The sequence below is a fragment of the Lolium perenne genome, chromosome 3, assembly GCF_019359855.2.
Source record: "Lolium perenne isolate Kyuss_39 chromosome 3, Kyuss_2.0, whole genome shotgun sequence".
NCBI lineage: Eukaryota > Viridiplantae > Streptophyta > Magnoliopsida > Poales > Poaceae > Lolium > Lolium perenne.
This window is the reverse complement of record NC_067246.2, coordinates 15195499-15210508: the sequence shown is the minus strand read 5'-3', so window position 1 is coordinate 15210508 and position 15010 is coordinate 15195499. Positions and strand designations below refer to the sequence as shown.

General features: G+C 42.4%; 1 protein-coding gene across 1 annotated transcript; it reads right to left on the bottom strand.

The window, feature by feature from the left end:
- Positions 1-504: 504 nt before the first annotated feature.
- Positions 505-2064, bottom strand: LOC127322146 (jasmonate-induced protein homolog). Its single transcript, XM_051351100.2, has 3 exons — positions 1977-2064; positions 1219-1579; positions 505-924 (listed from the first exon to the last, which is right to left on the bottom strand). Exons 2-3 carry the CDS (start codon positions 1570-1572, stop codon positions 742-744), a joined length of 537 nt encoding a protein of 178 aa, XP_051207060.1. The 5' UTR covers positions 1573-1579; positions 1977-2064; the 3' UTR covers positions 505-741.
- Between the last annotated feature and the right edge of the window lie 12946 nt (positions 2065-15010).

The following is a 15010-nucleotide window of genomic DNA, read 5'->3' as shown; positions in this document are numbered from 1 at the left end:
GTCAAAATTTCTAATTATCACGTGAGTTGGTTGTCATTAATGAGTGGTGGCATGGACATAATGGGTTAATACATGGGGTGTTGCAAATAGCTAAATTCAAAATTATGTAAGATAGATAAACCCCCTATAGTTCAGGAGGTTATTAAGACATTTGTATTTTTTTTTAACTATTACCTACCGTAGGAGTGAATTCACTATATTATCTAAGTATTTACAGATAAATTGGCTGTCCTATCCTTGGTTGCTCCCAAAAATAATCACCGAATTTATATTTAAATCTGTCATGTTACATTCTTCTCTAGGAAATGATGTCCTATCCTATGCTACTGTGCAATATGAAATAGCAATGTTGGTTGTGTAAAAAATCAACTCAAATTTTGAAGACCACTTTATCTTCTTTTTTATCTAAGCATAAACCATGACATATCAAAGATACAATGCCATTAGATGTCATAATTAGACAAACTAAACATTAATAAACAGACAGACATATATCACATGACATTTATAATAGATAATGATCCGGTGGATCTAGTTCTTATTACCAACCCTTCTTGGCCCCTGCACACTAAGGTGTAACCGGCCCTTATTTATTACAAAGTGCAAAAAAAAGATGAACTGAAAATAAAAGGTACAGTATGTAGCATATCACACATGATCGCTACTAGCAACACTGTTGCATCATTATTACAATATTTAATTCTCCACCAGATCTAGTATTACTGCGTTGCTCAAGCTTGTTTAACCAAGGAATACTGCACCAGCAGCAGATTTCCCGGTAGTGCCACAAATGCTAGCACAGAGTGAGGTTCCAGTCTCCAAATCATACGCCTTAGCAATTGTCCCAGATTTCTCCAGTTTCTGTTCAACTTGTGCCCAATTGATGTTGCGGAATTTACCTTTAAGGCCACATTCAGCAAATACCTGCCCCATTTCAAAGAAGATGACAACATTAGTATTAATTATAGAAAATGTTAAAATTATTAATGGAATTAAGAAAATAAATCACTGCCACGTGTTTTATTTCGGATACATTTTATTACCACATCTATAATGATGAGCTTATTTCTCCAAAAAGAAATAATGTTTCATGTTATCATCTCATCACTTTATATTTTCCTTTTTAGTTGTTTTTTATTTTTCTAAGAAGTTGAGCTTTTTAAAATATCAAATGACAATCAGTTTTTAGTAAAAGAGCGTGTATGATTGTGTACTTACCCTCCTTCCAACAGCATTGTTGGTATCGTTAAAGGCAAGGAGCCATCCACATTCAACACCAGCTTTGTTTTTGGCGGAATACACCACAGCAGCCTTGACACCTGTCACGAACGTGCCTGACATGGCGAACCCATCCAAATTGCAAAGAGGATTGGGGAAGTTTCTGACAATCTGTCCTGCAAATATCTTGGTAGCCACAATGCTCAGGGGGCCCACTGTCTGATTCTTCAAAGCACCTGCTAACAGTTCATGAGACTCCAAGGAACGCTCAGCTTGCTTGATCATCTCATCTAAACATGCTTTCTCCTCCAAAGTGAGTTGCACATCCTTCATCTCACACTGGACTGATGCCATTTTCCCGCTTCAATTCGTAAATGTAAAAATATTAAGTCAAGCTGGTATAGTAGATGATTTTAATATTCTAGATGGTTTTTGCATGACAAAAAATTCAAAGATTAATCAAGATAAAGTAATCTTATATGTTGATTAATCTCCAACTTTGAACTTATTATTTTTATAGTGTTTACGTACCATGCATATGTATCCATACATCTGCACGTTGCCCTCCTAATTGGAGTAAATATAGTATTCCCACAAAAGCCAGCGGGAAAATATGTTTATGATCAGTAGTAATTTCAGTACAAAGGAAAAAAAATAAACCTGTATAACTTCAGATTTTATCCAAACTAGTACGTAATAATTTATTTGGCTACTACTACTACTGATTAAGTAAAAAAGAGATATAAAAAACAAGCTACCTGTATGGAGATAGAGCAGGTGGTGATTGAGATCAGCCTACGAGATATTGCAGATATGAGTGCAATGGGATGAGTACTTGAAGAGGCACCCGTTGGGTATTTATAGCATTAGACTCAATGGTAAAAATATTTTGAAAAAAAAAGACTCAATGGTTAAAATAGAATAATCCTTTATCCCCTCATCGGAAAAGAATCCATGCTTATCGCATCATCTCAAAAAGTAAATTCCCTATCCAGCTAGGTATCTTCAGTAAAGTTGTATTGTTACTAAGATGTGTCTCAATTGGTTCTAAGTGGATCACAGCCTGAGATGGCTTCAGTTTCCTGTAGAAGACTTTGTCGCCAGCCATCACTAGTAGAAAAGATTCCATTCATCCCAACCAATTAGTTCCCAAATATTTTGGTCTAGGACTAATGGGGTCTTTAATTTCGGTTTAGCTGGGGAACCGGGACTAATGCTCCAACCAAGACTAAAAGATAGACCTTTAGTCCCGATTGGTAACACCAACCGGGACTAAAGAGCTATGGCAGGTTGCGGCCGGCGCATGCCTCTTTAGTCCTTAGTCCCGGTTGGTGTCCCCAACCGGGACTAAAGGTTTTTTTCGGGCTTTTTACTCTCCACGCACCCTTCACCCCCTCCCCCCGTGGATCGCCTTTTTTTGCTTTGTAAAATATAAAAAATGATAGAAAATTCAAAAAATAAAATGTTTTCAGATTCTTGTATGTTATGCAACTTACTATTCGGTAAAATTAAGAAATTTGAAATTTGACTTTTTTGCAAAATGGTAAAACCGCATTAACTTTTGCATACGACGTCGGAAAAACGTATAATATATCAAATCATCATGGGTAAAAGTTACATCCAAATTCACCGGGTTTACCGGTTAACCAATTTTTAGATTCTCCAAATTCCATATGAAAATCCGAAAGCAGGAAGAATTACGGATTATATTTTTTTATTTTTTAGAAAATTAAAATTAATAATTGCATCCTGCATATAGATTACTATTACTTTTTCCCAATTTTTAGGTTTTAGGTTTGGCAAAAAAATTAAAAAAATTAAAAATAATACAAATTAAAAAGTTAATGTTTATTTATTTATTCAAGATTATTATTACATCATTACTATTGTTTATTAAATGAATTATTTGAAATTCAAAAATAAAGAAATGTGAAATCGACCAACATGTTAATAGGATTGATATGATACTAATATCACATACATGCGCGAAGCACTTGGATGCGGGACGGGATGGAACTCGAAAGTTAAGCGTGCTAGTGCTAGAGTAGTGGGAGGATTGGTGACCGAGCGAGAAGTTTAACCACGAGAAAATAATTTGACTAGAGATAATTATAGTTAGAGACTAAACTATGAAAATAACTGAAATAATAGAAATTTTGAAAAAATAGAAAAGAAGGAGTGGAAACAAATTAGAAAAAATAAAAAAAATTCACCCGGAGGCATTTCGCCCAGACCCACGCAGCCCATCGTGAATGGACCTTTAGTCTCGGTTCGTAAGCAACCGTGACTAAAGGGGGTGGACTTTAGTCTCGGGTATTTAGTCCCGGTTGCACAACCGAAACTAAAGCCCCTTATGAACCAGGACTAAAGGCCATTTTTCTACTAGTGCATTGATGTGTTTGTTATGTATGTACTAGTATGAGTATATCTAATAAATTCCTAAAGAGTGGAAACACTTTCCCCTTTTCTACTCTCATGACTCTATAGTAGCTCGCCCTCGTTGAGAGTCCGCCGCTCGTCACCACCATCGTCGGCCCGACCCGGAATCTTCTCCGTCGGCGCTGTCGGCTAGAGAGGAGGATGGAGAGGCGCCTGGCTATTTGTAAATAGCAGTCTAGGCTGTTGTTCTTTGCTGTTTACCATGGTGGAGTCTGCGAGTAGGAGGCCGGACCGCTTGGCCAGATCCGGTCCGTCCTCGCTTCCTTCTTCGCGGCTGCCCTTCTCCGATGGCAGGAATGGCGGCAGGCGGCGAGGAGGCGGCGTGGCATCGTCGCCAATAAGGACTTTCCCTTCTTCCCTTGTCATCCGATCTGGGTGCATGTGAGCAGCAACCAGATCGTGGATTCTCTCCTTCTCGGTACTCGTCCATGGTGGACGGTCGAAGGAAGAAGTAGATTCGGGGATGGCAGGTTCGTGACAGGTTCATCGGGTCCGACGGCGGGTCAATTTCTTCGTCGCGGTGCAGAGTCGGCCCTGCTACTTCTTCAACCTGGCCTCCTCTACTTCTCTCCCTGGTTCCAAGCGCGAAGGTGGCGACAGACAAGGGAATTTGTAGGCTGGATGGGATGCGGAAGTTCTCTAGAAGCGATCTCCTTGAGCAGCACATCGGCAGCAATTTTGCTTGCCATTATCTATGCCAGTGAATCCTGGCGATGTTTCAACCTCCATGAGATGCCCTTTCAGATGTTGGAGGCCACGTTCTTCATCGACTTTGAAGCAAGTGGTGTTGTCCCCACCTTGGAGTCTGACGGTGGCTCTTTGGCCTCTTGCTCATCGGTGGGGATAGAGAAGGACCTGATTGCATTCTTCCTTTTCTTAGTGAGGTCTTTTCTCCATTTACCAGGGGCCTATGTGTTATTTTGCTATTTCATGGGGTACTTTGTAATCTTTTTTACACCCACCGCTTGGAATGAATGAAGCTTCTACGCCCTTTGCGGCGCTCCGTGTTAAAGAAAATGCCTAAATATTAAGCCTGTAAAATGGTATACAAAAACCTAAAACAACATTAAAGGCTGAGAAGGATACGTCCTGGAGCCTAAAAAGTGTGATCCGTAAATCTTTGCTTGCACATGTGTTCCAGTTGTTAGAGCATCTCTAGCAGAGCCCGTAAAAACGTGAACTGAAAAACAAGAGTTCAGTTCACCGAACTCGTGTTTACGAGTTGGAAAACTGTTGGCGCAGAACAGAGCTCTTAATCAAAACCGTAAAACACCTAAAGGTCCACGTGTCAGCATTTTTATTTTTTCCCTCTTTTCCCTTTTTTCCCTTCTTCTTCCCTGAGCTCCCGGCCACCCACCAACCGCCCGGACGCACCAGCCTTGCGCCGTGCCCGCACTAGCCCCGCCCAGCGCCGGCCCCGCCCCACCGTGCGCTGCCCCAGCCCCCACCCCGCCGTGCGCCGCCCCCACCCCTGCCCCGCCGCATGTCGGCTGATACGTCTCCGACGTATCGATAATTTCTTATGTTCCATGCCACATTAGTGATGATATCTACATGTTTTATGCATACTTTATGTCATATTTCTGCATTTTCCGGCACTAACCTATTAACGAGATGCCGAAGAGCCAGTTGCTGTTTTCTGCTCTTTTTGGTTTCAGAAATCCTAGTAAGGAAATATTCTCGGAATTGGACGAAATCAACGCCCAGGGGCCTATTTTCACACGAAGCTTCCAGAAGACCGAAGGGAAGACGAAGTGGGCCATGGGGCGCCGCCACACTAGGGCGGCGCGGCCTACAAGGGGGCCCGCGCGGCCCTAGCGTGTGGGGCCCCCGTGACGCCTCTTGACCTGCCCTTCCACCTACATATAGTCTTCGTCGCGAAACCCCCAGTACCGAGAGCCACGATACGGAAAACCTTTCAGAGACACCGCCGCCGCCAATCCCATCTCGGGGGATTCAGGAGATCGCCTCCGGCACCCTGCCGGAGAGGGGAATCATCTCCCGGAGGACTCTTCACCGCCATGGTCGCCTCCGGAGTGATGAGTGAGTAGTTCACCCCTGGACTATGGGTCCATAGCAGTAGCTAGATGGTTGTCTTCTCCTCATTATGCTTCATTGTCGTGTCTTGGGAGCTGCCTAACATGATCAAGATCATCTATCTGTAATGCTATATGTTGTGTTTGTTGGGATCCGATGGATAGAGAATACTATGCTATGTTGATTATCAATCTATTACCTATGTGTTGTTTATGATCTTGCATGCTCTCCATTATTAGTAGAGGCTCTGGCCAAGTTTTTACTCTTAACTCCAAGAGGGAGTATTTATGCTCGATAGTGGGTTCATGCCTCCATTAAATCTGGGACAGTGACAGAAAGTTCTAAGGTTGTGGATGTGCTGTTGCCACTAGGGATAAAACATTGATGCTATGTCCGAGGATGTAGTTATTGATTACATTACGCACCATACTTAATGCAATTGTCTGTTGTTTTCAACTTAATACTGGAAGGGGTTCGGATGATAACCTGAAGGTGGACTTTTTAGGCATAGATGCATGCTGGATAGCGGTCTATGTACTTTGTCGTAATGCCCAATTAAATCTCACAATACTCATCATATCATGTATGTGCATTGTCATGCCCTCTCTATTTGTCAATTGCCCAACTGTAATTTGTTCACCCAACATGCTATTTATCTTATGGGAGAGACACCTCTAGTGAACTGTGGACCCCGGTCCATTCTTTTAATCGAATACAATCTACTGCAATACTTGTTCTACTGTTCTCTGCAAACAATCATCATCCACACTATACATCTAATCCTTTGTTGCAGCAAGCCGGTGAGATTGACAACCTCACTGTTTCGTTGGGGCAAAGTACTTTTGTTGTGTTGTGCAGGTTCCACGTTGACGCCGGAATCCCTGGTGTTGCGCCGCACTACATCTCGCCGCCATCAACCTTCAACGTGCTTCTTGGTTCCTACTGGTTCGATAAACCTTGGTTTCTTACTGAGGGAAAACTTGCCGCTGTACGCATCACACCTTTCTCTTGGGGTTCCCAACGGACGCGTGATGTACGCGTATCAAGCTCTTTTACTGGCGCCGTTGCCGGGGAGATCAAGACACGCTGCAAGGGGAGTCTCCACATCTCAATCTCTTTACTTTGTTTTTGTCTTGCTTTACTTTATTTACTACTTTGTTTGCTGCATTATATCAAAACACAAAAAAATTAGTTGCTAGCTTTACTTTATTTACTATCTTGTTTGCATTCTCCATATCAAAAACACAAAAAAATTAGTTACTTGCATTTGCTTTACTTATTTCATCATGTTTCCTCCTAAGATTATTCTTAAGGATGTACTGGTAGGCCGAGGGTCTGTCCTCGGGAAAGATAATATAAAAGATTTTTTCACTCATATTAGTACGGTTGACGATTTTGAAGATAGACACCTGGTAGAACTTGCTCCTACTTATGAAATTGCTGCTGCATCTTTAGTACACATGTTAGAAGGTAGATTTGTTAACCTCAATCCCGTAATGCAGCATATGTTCCTTACACTAAGTGATATGGAAGAAGGAGAGAAGAAAGATTTTGTCCTAGAAACCCTTCTTAAAGAATTTGTTGATGTAGCAAGAGAAGCTAGAAAGGTCTTTACTAAATATAATATGCTAGGCTCTTATACAAACTTTGCTAGCACCCTTGAAAAGATGGAAAAAGATAGACAAAAGTACACTAATAAAGTTAATTATGAGGGGGATATTAAAACATCAATACCTTGCAAGCTCTTGGGAATGTGCGAGGCACTAGAAAAAAATTTGATTGGATTGTTCCTGAAAATTTGTTTGATGAGAGTAGCAAGCCCAAGACTAATGAAAAGGGAGCCTCTGAAACTTACATATATAAGATACAATGCATAGTTGAGAAAACTCTAAACCCCGCTGTAGATGCATCATCTCTTGATAACACTTGATACACACTTTCCGCGCCTAGCTGAAAGGCGTTAAAGAAAAGCGCTTATGGGAGACAACCCATGTTTTTACTACAGTACCTTTATTTTATATTTGAGTCTTGGAAGTTGTTACTACTGTAGCAACCTCTCCTTATCTTAGTTTTGTTGCATTGTTGTGCCAAGTAAAGTCGTTGATAGTAAGGTTCATACTAGATTTGGATTACTGCGCAGAAACAGATTTCTTTGCTGTCACGAATCTGGGTCTAATTCTCTATAGGTAACTCAGAAAATTATGCCAATTTACGTGAGTGATCCTCAGATATGTACTCAACTTTCATTCAATTTGAGCATTTTCATTTGCGCAGGTCTGGTGCCTCAATAAAATTCGTCTTTACGAACTGTTCTGTTTTGACAGATTCTGCCTTTTATTTCGCATTGCCTATTTTGCTATGCTTGATGGATTTTTCTATTCCATTAACTTTCAGTAGCTTTGTGCAATGTCCAGAAGTGTTAAAAATGATTGTGTCACCTCTGAACATGTAAATTTTGATTGTGCACTAACCCTCTAATGAGTTGTTTTGAGTTTGGTGTGGATGAAGTTTTCAAGGATCAAGAGAGGGAGATGATACAATATGATCAAGGAGAGTGAAAGCTCTAAGCTTGGGGATGCCCCGGTGGTTCACCCCTGCATATTTCAAGAAGACTCAAGCGTCTAATCTTGGGGATGCCCAAGGCATCCCCTTCTTCATCGACAACATTATCAGGTTCCTCTAGTGAAACTATATTTTTATTCCATCACATCTTATGTACTTTGCTTGGAGCGTCTGTTTGTTTTTGTTTTTGTTTTGTTTGAATAAAATGGATCCTAGCATTCTTTGTGTGGGAGAGAGACATGCTCCGCTGTTGCATATGGACAAATATGTCCTTAGGCTTTACTCATAATATTCATGGCGAAGGTTGAATCTTCTTCGTTAAATTGTTATATGGTTGGAATCGGGAAATGCTACATGTAGTAATTGCTAAAATGTCTTGGATAATGTGATACTTGGCAATTGTTGTGCTCATGTTTAAGCTCTTGCATCATATACTTTGCACCTATTAATGAAGAAATACATAGAGCTTGCTAAAATTTGGTTTGCATAATTGGTCTCTCTAAGGTCTAGATAATTTCTAGTATTGAATTTGAACAACAGGGAAGACGGTGTAGAGTCTTATAATGTTTACAATATGTCCTTTATGTGAGTTTTGCTGCACCGTTTCATCCTTGTGTTTGTTTAAAATAGCCTTGCTAGCCTAAACCTTGCATCGAGAGGGATTACTTCTCATGCATCCAAAATCCTTGAGCCAACCACTATGCCATTTGTGTCCACCATACCTACCTACTACATGGTATTTCTCCGCCATTCCAAAGTAAATTGCTTGAGTGCTACCTTTAAATTTCTATCCCCTATCTTTGCAATATATAGCTCATGGGACAAGTAGCCTAAAAACTGTACTTATGCACTTTATTTCTTATTAAGTTGCTTGTTGTGCGATAACCATGTTCCTGGGGACACCATCAACTACTCTTTGTTGAATATCATGTGAGTTGCTATGCATGTCCGTCTTGTCTGAAATAAGGGCGATTTACCATGAGTTGAATGGTTTGAGCATGCATACTGTTAGAGAAGAACATTGGGCCGCTAACTAAAGCCATGATCCATGGTGGAAGTTTCAGTCTTGGACAAATATCCTCAATCTCATATGAGAAAATTAATTGTTGTTGAATGCTTATGCATTAAAGAGGAGTCCATTATCTGTTGTCTATGTTGTCCCGGTATGGATGTCTAAGTTGAGAATAATCAAAAGCGAGAAATCCAATGCGAGCTTTCTCCTTAGACCTTTGTACAGGCGGCATAGAGGTACCCCTTTGTGATACTTGGTTAAAACATATGTATTGCAGTGATAATCCTGGTAATCTGAGCTAATTAGGACAAGGTGCGGGCACTATTAGTATACTATGCATGAGGCTTGCAACTTGTAAGATATAATTTACATAACACATATGTTTTATTACTACCGTTGACAAAATTGTTTCTTGTTTTCAAAATCAAAGCTTTAGCACAAATATAGCAATCGATGCTTCCCTCTGCGAAGGGCCTTTCTTTTACTTAATGTTGAGTCAGTTCACCTATTTCTCTCCACCTCAAGAAGCAAACACTTGTGTGAACTGTGCATTGATTCCTACATACTTGCATATTGCACTTGTTATATTACTTTGCATTGACAACTATCCATGAGATATACATGTTACAAGTTGAAAGCAACCGCTGAAACTTCATCTTCCTTTGTGTTGCTTCAATACCTTTACTTTGAATTATTGCTTTATGAGTTAACTCTTATGCAAGACTTATTGATGCTTGTCTTGAAGTACTATTCATGAAAAGTCTTTGCTTTATGATTCAATTGTTTACTCATGTCATTTACATTGTTTGGATCGCTGCATTCATTACATATGCTTACAATAGTATGATCAAGGTTATGATGGCATGTCACTCCAGAAATTATCTTTGTTATCGTTTACCTGCTCGGGACGAGCAGAAACTAAGCTTGGGGATGCTGATACGTCTCCGACGTATCGATAATTTCTTATGTTCCATGCCACATTATTGATGATATCTACATGTTTTATGCATACTTTATGTCATATTTATGCATTTTCCGGCACTAACCTATTAACGAGATGCCGAAGAGCCAGTTGTTGTTTTCTGTTGTTTTTTGTTTCAGAAATCCTAGTAAGGAAATATTCTCGGAATTGGACGAAATCAACGCCCAGGGGCCTATTTTTACACGAAGCTTCCAGAAGACCGAAGGGAAGATGAAGTGGGGCCACGGGGCGCCGCCACACTAGGGCGACGCGGCCTACAGGGGGCCCGCGCGGCCCTAGCGTGTGGGGCCCCCGTGACGCCTCTTGACCTGCCCTTCCGCCTACATATAGTCTTCGTCGCGAAACCCCCAGTACCGAGAGCCACGATACGGAAAACCTTCCAGAGACGCCGCCGCCGCCAATCCCATCTCGGGGGATTCAGGAGATCACCTCCGGCACCCTGCCGGAGAGGGGAATCATCTCCCGGAGGACTCTTCACCGCCATGGTCGCCTCCGGAGTGATGAGTGAGTAGTTCACCCCTGGACTATGGGTCCATAGCAGTAGCTAGATGGTTGTCTTCTCCTCATTATGCTTCATTGTCGGGTCTTGTGAGCTGCCTAACATGATCAAGATCATCTATCTGTAATGCTATATGTTGTGTTTGTTGGGATCCGATGGATAGAGAATACTATGTTATGTTGATTATCAATCTATTACCTATGTGTTGTTTATGATCTTGCATGCTCTCCGTTATTAGTAGAGGCTCTGGCCAAGTTTTTACTCTTAACTCCAAGAGGGAGTATTTATGCTCGATAGTGGGTTCATGCCTCCATTAAATCTGGGACAGTGACAGAAAGTTCTAAGGTTGTGGATGTGCTGTTGCCACTAGGGATAAAACATTGATGCTATGTCCGAGGATGTAGTTATTGATTACATTACGCACCATACTTAATGCAATTGTCTGTTGTTTTAAACTTAATACTGGAAGGGGTTCGGATGATAACCTGAAGGTGGACTTTTTAGGCATAGATGCATGCTGGATAGCGGTCTATGTACTTTGTCGTAATGCCCAATTAAATCTCACAATACTCATCATATCATGTATGTGCATTGTCATTCCCTCTCTATTTGTCAATTGCCCAACTGTAATTTGTTCACCCAACATGCTATTTATCTTATGGGAGAGACACCTCTAGTGAACTGTGGACCCCGGTCCATTCTTTTAATCGAATACAATCTGCTGTAATACTTGTTCTACTGTTCTCTGCAAACAATCATCATCCACACTATACATCTATTCCTTTGTTGCAGCAAGCCGGTGAGATTGACAACCTCACTGTTTCGTTGGGGCAAAGTACTTTGGTTGTGTTGTGCAGGTTCCACGTTGGCGCCGGAATCCCTGGTGTTGCGCCGCACTACATCTCGCCGCCATCAACCTTCAACGTGCTTCTTGGCTCCTACTGGTTCGATAAACCTTGGTTTCTTACTGAGGGAAAACTTGCCGCTGTACGCATCACACTTTCCTCTGGGGTTCCCAACGGACGCATGCTGTACGCGTATCATCGGCCTCGTCCCGCCCCACCGCGTCCCAACCCCGCCCCTCCATGCGCCGCCGCGCGCTGCCGTCGTCCCACCCCAGCCGCACCAGCCCCGCCCTTCCGCGCGCCGGCATGCGCCAACCCCGCCAAGCGCCGCCTCACGTCGCGCCGCCACTAGCTCGCTCGGCCCCGTCCCGGGCCACCTGGCGCCACCACGAGCTCGCCCCGCCCTCGCCGCCCCACGCCGATGCGAGCTCGCCGCCCACAAGCTCGCGCCACCCCACGCCGACGACGAATTTGGCTAGATTCCAGCGCCTGTACCGGCGGAAGTAGTTGGTCTCGATTGAAATTTCAGAGCGCCACGAATAGAGTTTGCTGTTCAGTTCATCCTGTCAGCCCCTACAAATACAGGTCGAGTTGGGTTTTCTGTCTTGGCCCGAAAACTTTTTTTTGGTTTTTGCTCGTTTACGGTGACTGATCTGTGCCATTTTTCAGCCTGAACATGTAAACTGACGGTTATTTTTCGGTTTTGGCCATTTTACGGACTCTGCTAGAGATGCTCTTACTGTCACATGGCTTTTTTCTTTCTTTCCTTTTTTCTTACCCTTTTCTCCATTTTTCCCTCCATTCGCGGCCCGTGGTGTTCAAGTTGGGGAAGGGCAGTCGAATTCTGCACCAAGACTGGCACCGAAGTGGCTGGATCCACAAAAATAAACGGATGGAATCTATTTGACGTGGATCAAAGGATTTGACCTTTAGTACCAGTTTCCTTACGAACCGGTACTAAAGGTTGCGAACCGGTACTAAAGGTTGCATTAGTACCGGTTTCGCTGCCGAGCGCGTACCGCTTCGTGATACGAACCGGTTCTAAAGGGTTTCGCGCCAAATTTGAGACGGAGGTGGGGCCAGCACTGCATCTTTAGTACCGGTTTGTATAAATAATCGGTACTAAAGGGTCTTCAGCCTTTTTTGCTCCCCACGCACCCTCTACTCCCCACCCCCCACCCCCCGTGGATCACCTTTTTTACTTTGTAAAATACAAAAGAAAAAGATAGAAAATTTAAAAAATAAAATCCTTTGAGATTCTTGTATGTTATGCAACCTACTATTCGATGAAATTAAGAAATTTGAATTTTGACTTTTTTGCAAAAAAAAAGTTTGAAAAATGGTCAAACGGCTTTTCTGGTTGAATACGATATCGGAAAAAACGTATAATATATCAAAATCATCGTGGAAAAAAGTTACATCCGATTCTCAAAATTCTCGCCATCCGATTCTAAAAGTTACATCGTGAGAAAAAGTTACTTCCGATTCTCAAAAATTTACACCGTGGGAAATATGAAAGCAGGAACATTTTTGTTTTCGCCAGAAATTCAGAACTTTATATATTTTTATTTTTATTAAATTTAAATTAATAATTCCTTCCTGCATAAAGATTACAATTTAAGTTAGTAAATTTTTAGATTTCCAATTTTCAGGTTAAGATTCTGCAAAAAAAATTAAAATATATTTAAAAAGTGAAAATAATTAAAAATTTATTATTTATTTATTTATTTATTACATATTATTTTTACATATTTACTTTTGTTTAAATAATCATGTGGAATTCAAACAATAAAAAAGTGTTACATAGTGACCAACATGTTAATAGGATTGATATGATACTACTATCAATAAAATGCGCGTGAAGCACTTGAAAGTGAGAATGGAAGGAACTCGGAAGTTAAGCGTGCTAATGCTGGATTAGTGGGAGGATGGGTGACTGAGCGGAAAGTATGATCACGAGTAAGTAATTTGACTAGAGATAAGTGTAGTTAGAAACTAAACTTATCAAATAACTAAAATATTAGAAATTCTGGAAAAATAGATAAAAAGAGGGAGTGGAAAATAATTCGGAAAAATAGATAAAAAGAGGGAGAGAAAAATAGATTTAAAAAATTTGATATAAAAAATGGCACCGGTACCCTTTACTACCGGTTCGTGTTACGAATCGGTACCAAGGGTCTCCAGCCTTGCGGGCTCCTCCGTGCCCACGTGGAGGCACCTTTAGTACAGGTTCGTAAGGAACCGGTACCAAAGGGGGGAGGCTTTAGTCCCGAATCTTTAGTACCGATTCCAAAATCGATACTAAAGACCCTCTAGAACCGGTACTAAAGGGGGGGTTTTCTACTAGTGGCAAGGCAGCTCAGTCAAGCGATGGTCGCAGCGGATGAGTATGCGCGCGAACATGCACGAGCGATCTGTCGGTCATAGTGTAACTTTGCTTGCAACATATAGAAGAACAACCTTCAGATTAATGTAAGATTAGAGCATCTCCACCGGCAGCCCCCAAATAGTCGCCAGCAGAGGCGCCGACACCTCCGTATGGGGGACGCCGACACTGCATCCTCTATTTGGGGGAGCTGTTTCCACACCAGCGCCCCCAAACCGGCGGCCCCGGTAGATGTTTTCAATTAAAATAATATGTAAAAGCATAGAAAATCGAATAAATAGAAGAAATATTTCATTCCACAAACTAATACATAATTGGAAACGTGGTCTACATGAAGATATAATTTGGAACATGGTTTTCCACAAACTAATACATAGTTTGAACCATGGTTGACACAAATATAAAATATTGCAAAATAACTAAACCTAACTATGCCGGTCATCACAGGTTTCGTGTGTTCGCTGCCAAGAAAGAACACTCGCAGAGACACCCAGTCGCCCAAACTGGAAAATCCAACTAGTGAGTGTGCCCCTGTTGGTTAGCAGTCGTCGTCCTCCTCGGCGCTGTCGCCTTGGTAGTGGCGGCCGCGCGTCTCGTCGAACACATTGACGCTCATGTCCCTCTCGCCAAAGTAGGAGAACATGATCACGAACTGGCTTGGAAGCGGTGGTAGCGCGCGGACTTCTCCCAGCCGATGTGGAGGTACATCTTCTAGCGCGCATCGTAGATCACTTCCACGATCCACCGGCAGTAGCCGTAGGCAACCTCCCGCGGATGCAGCGAGCCCGAGAGCCCGTCGCCGGCGACGAAGTTGACGAAGGTGTCCGGCAGCCTCTGGATGGCGTGTGGGTCGCCCTTGAGGACGACGACAAACTCGAACAGCACGGGGCCCTCCTCGTCCTGCATGTCCGACGATGAAGACGACGGCGTCGTCGCCGAGCGTGCAGCTCTGCCGCTGCCACGACCATGACCACGGCCGCGAGCTCGGCCCTCTACCAGCCATGGCGTCGACTCTTGAGATGGTGGCGGC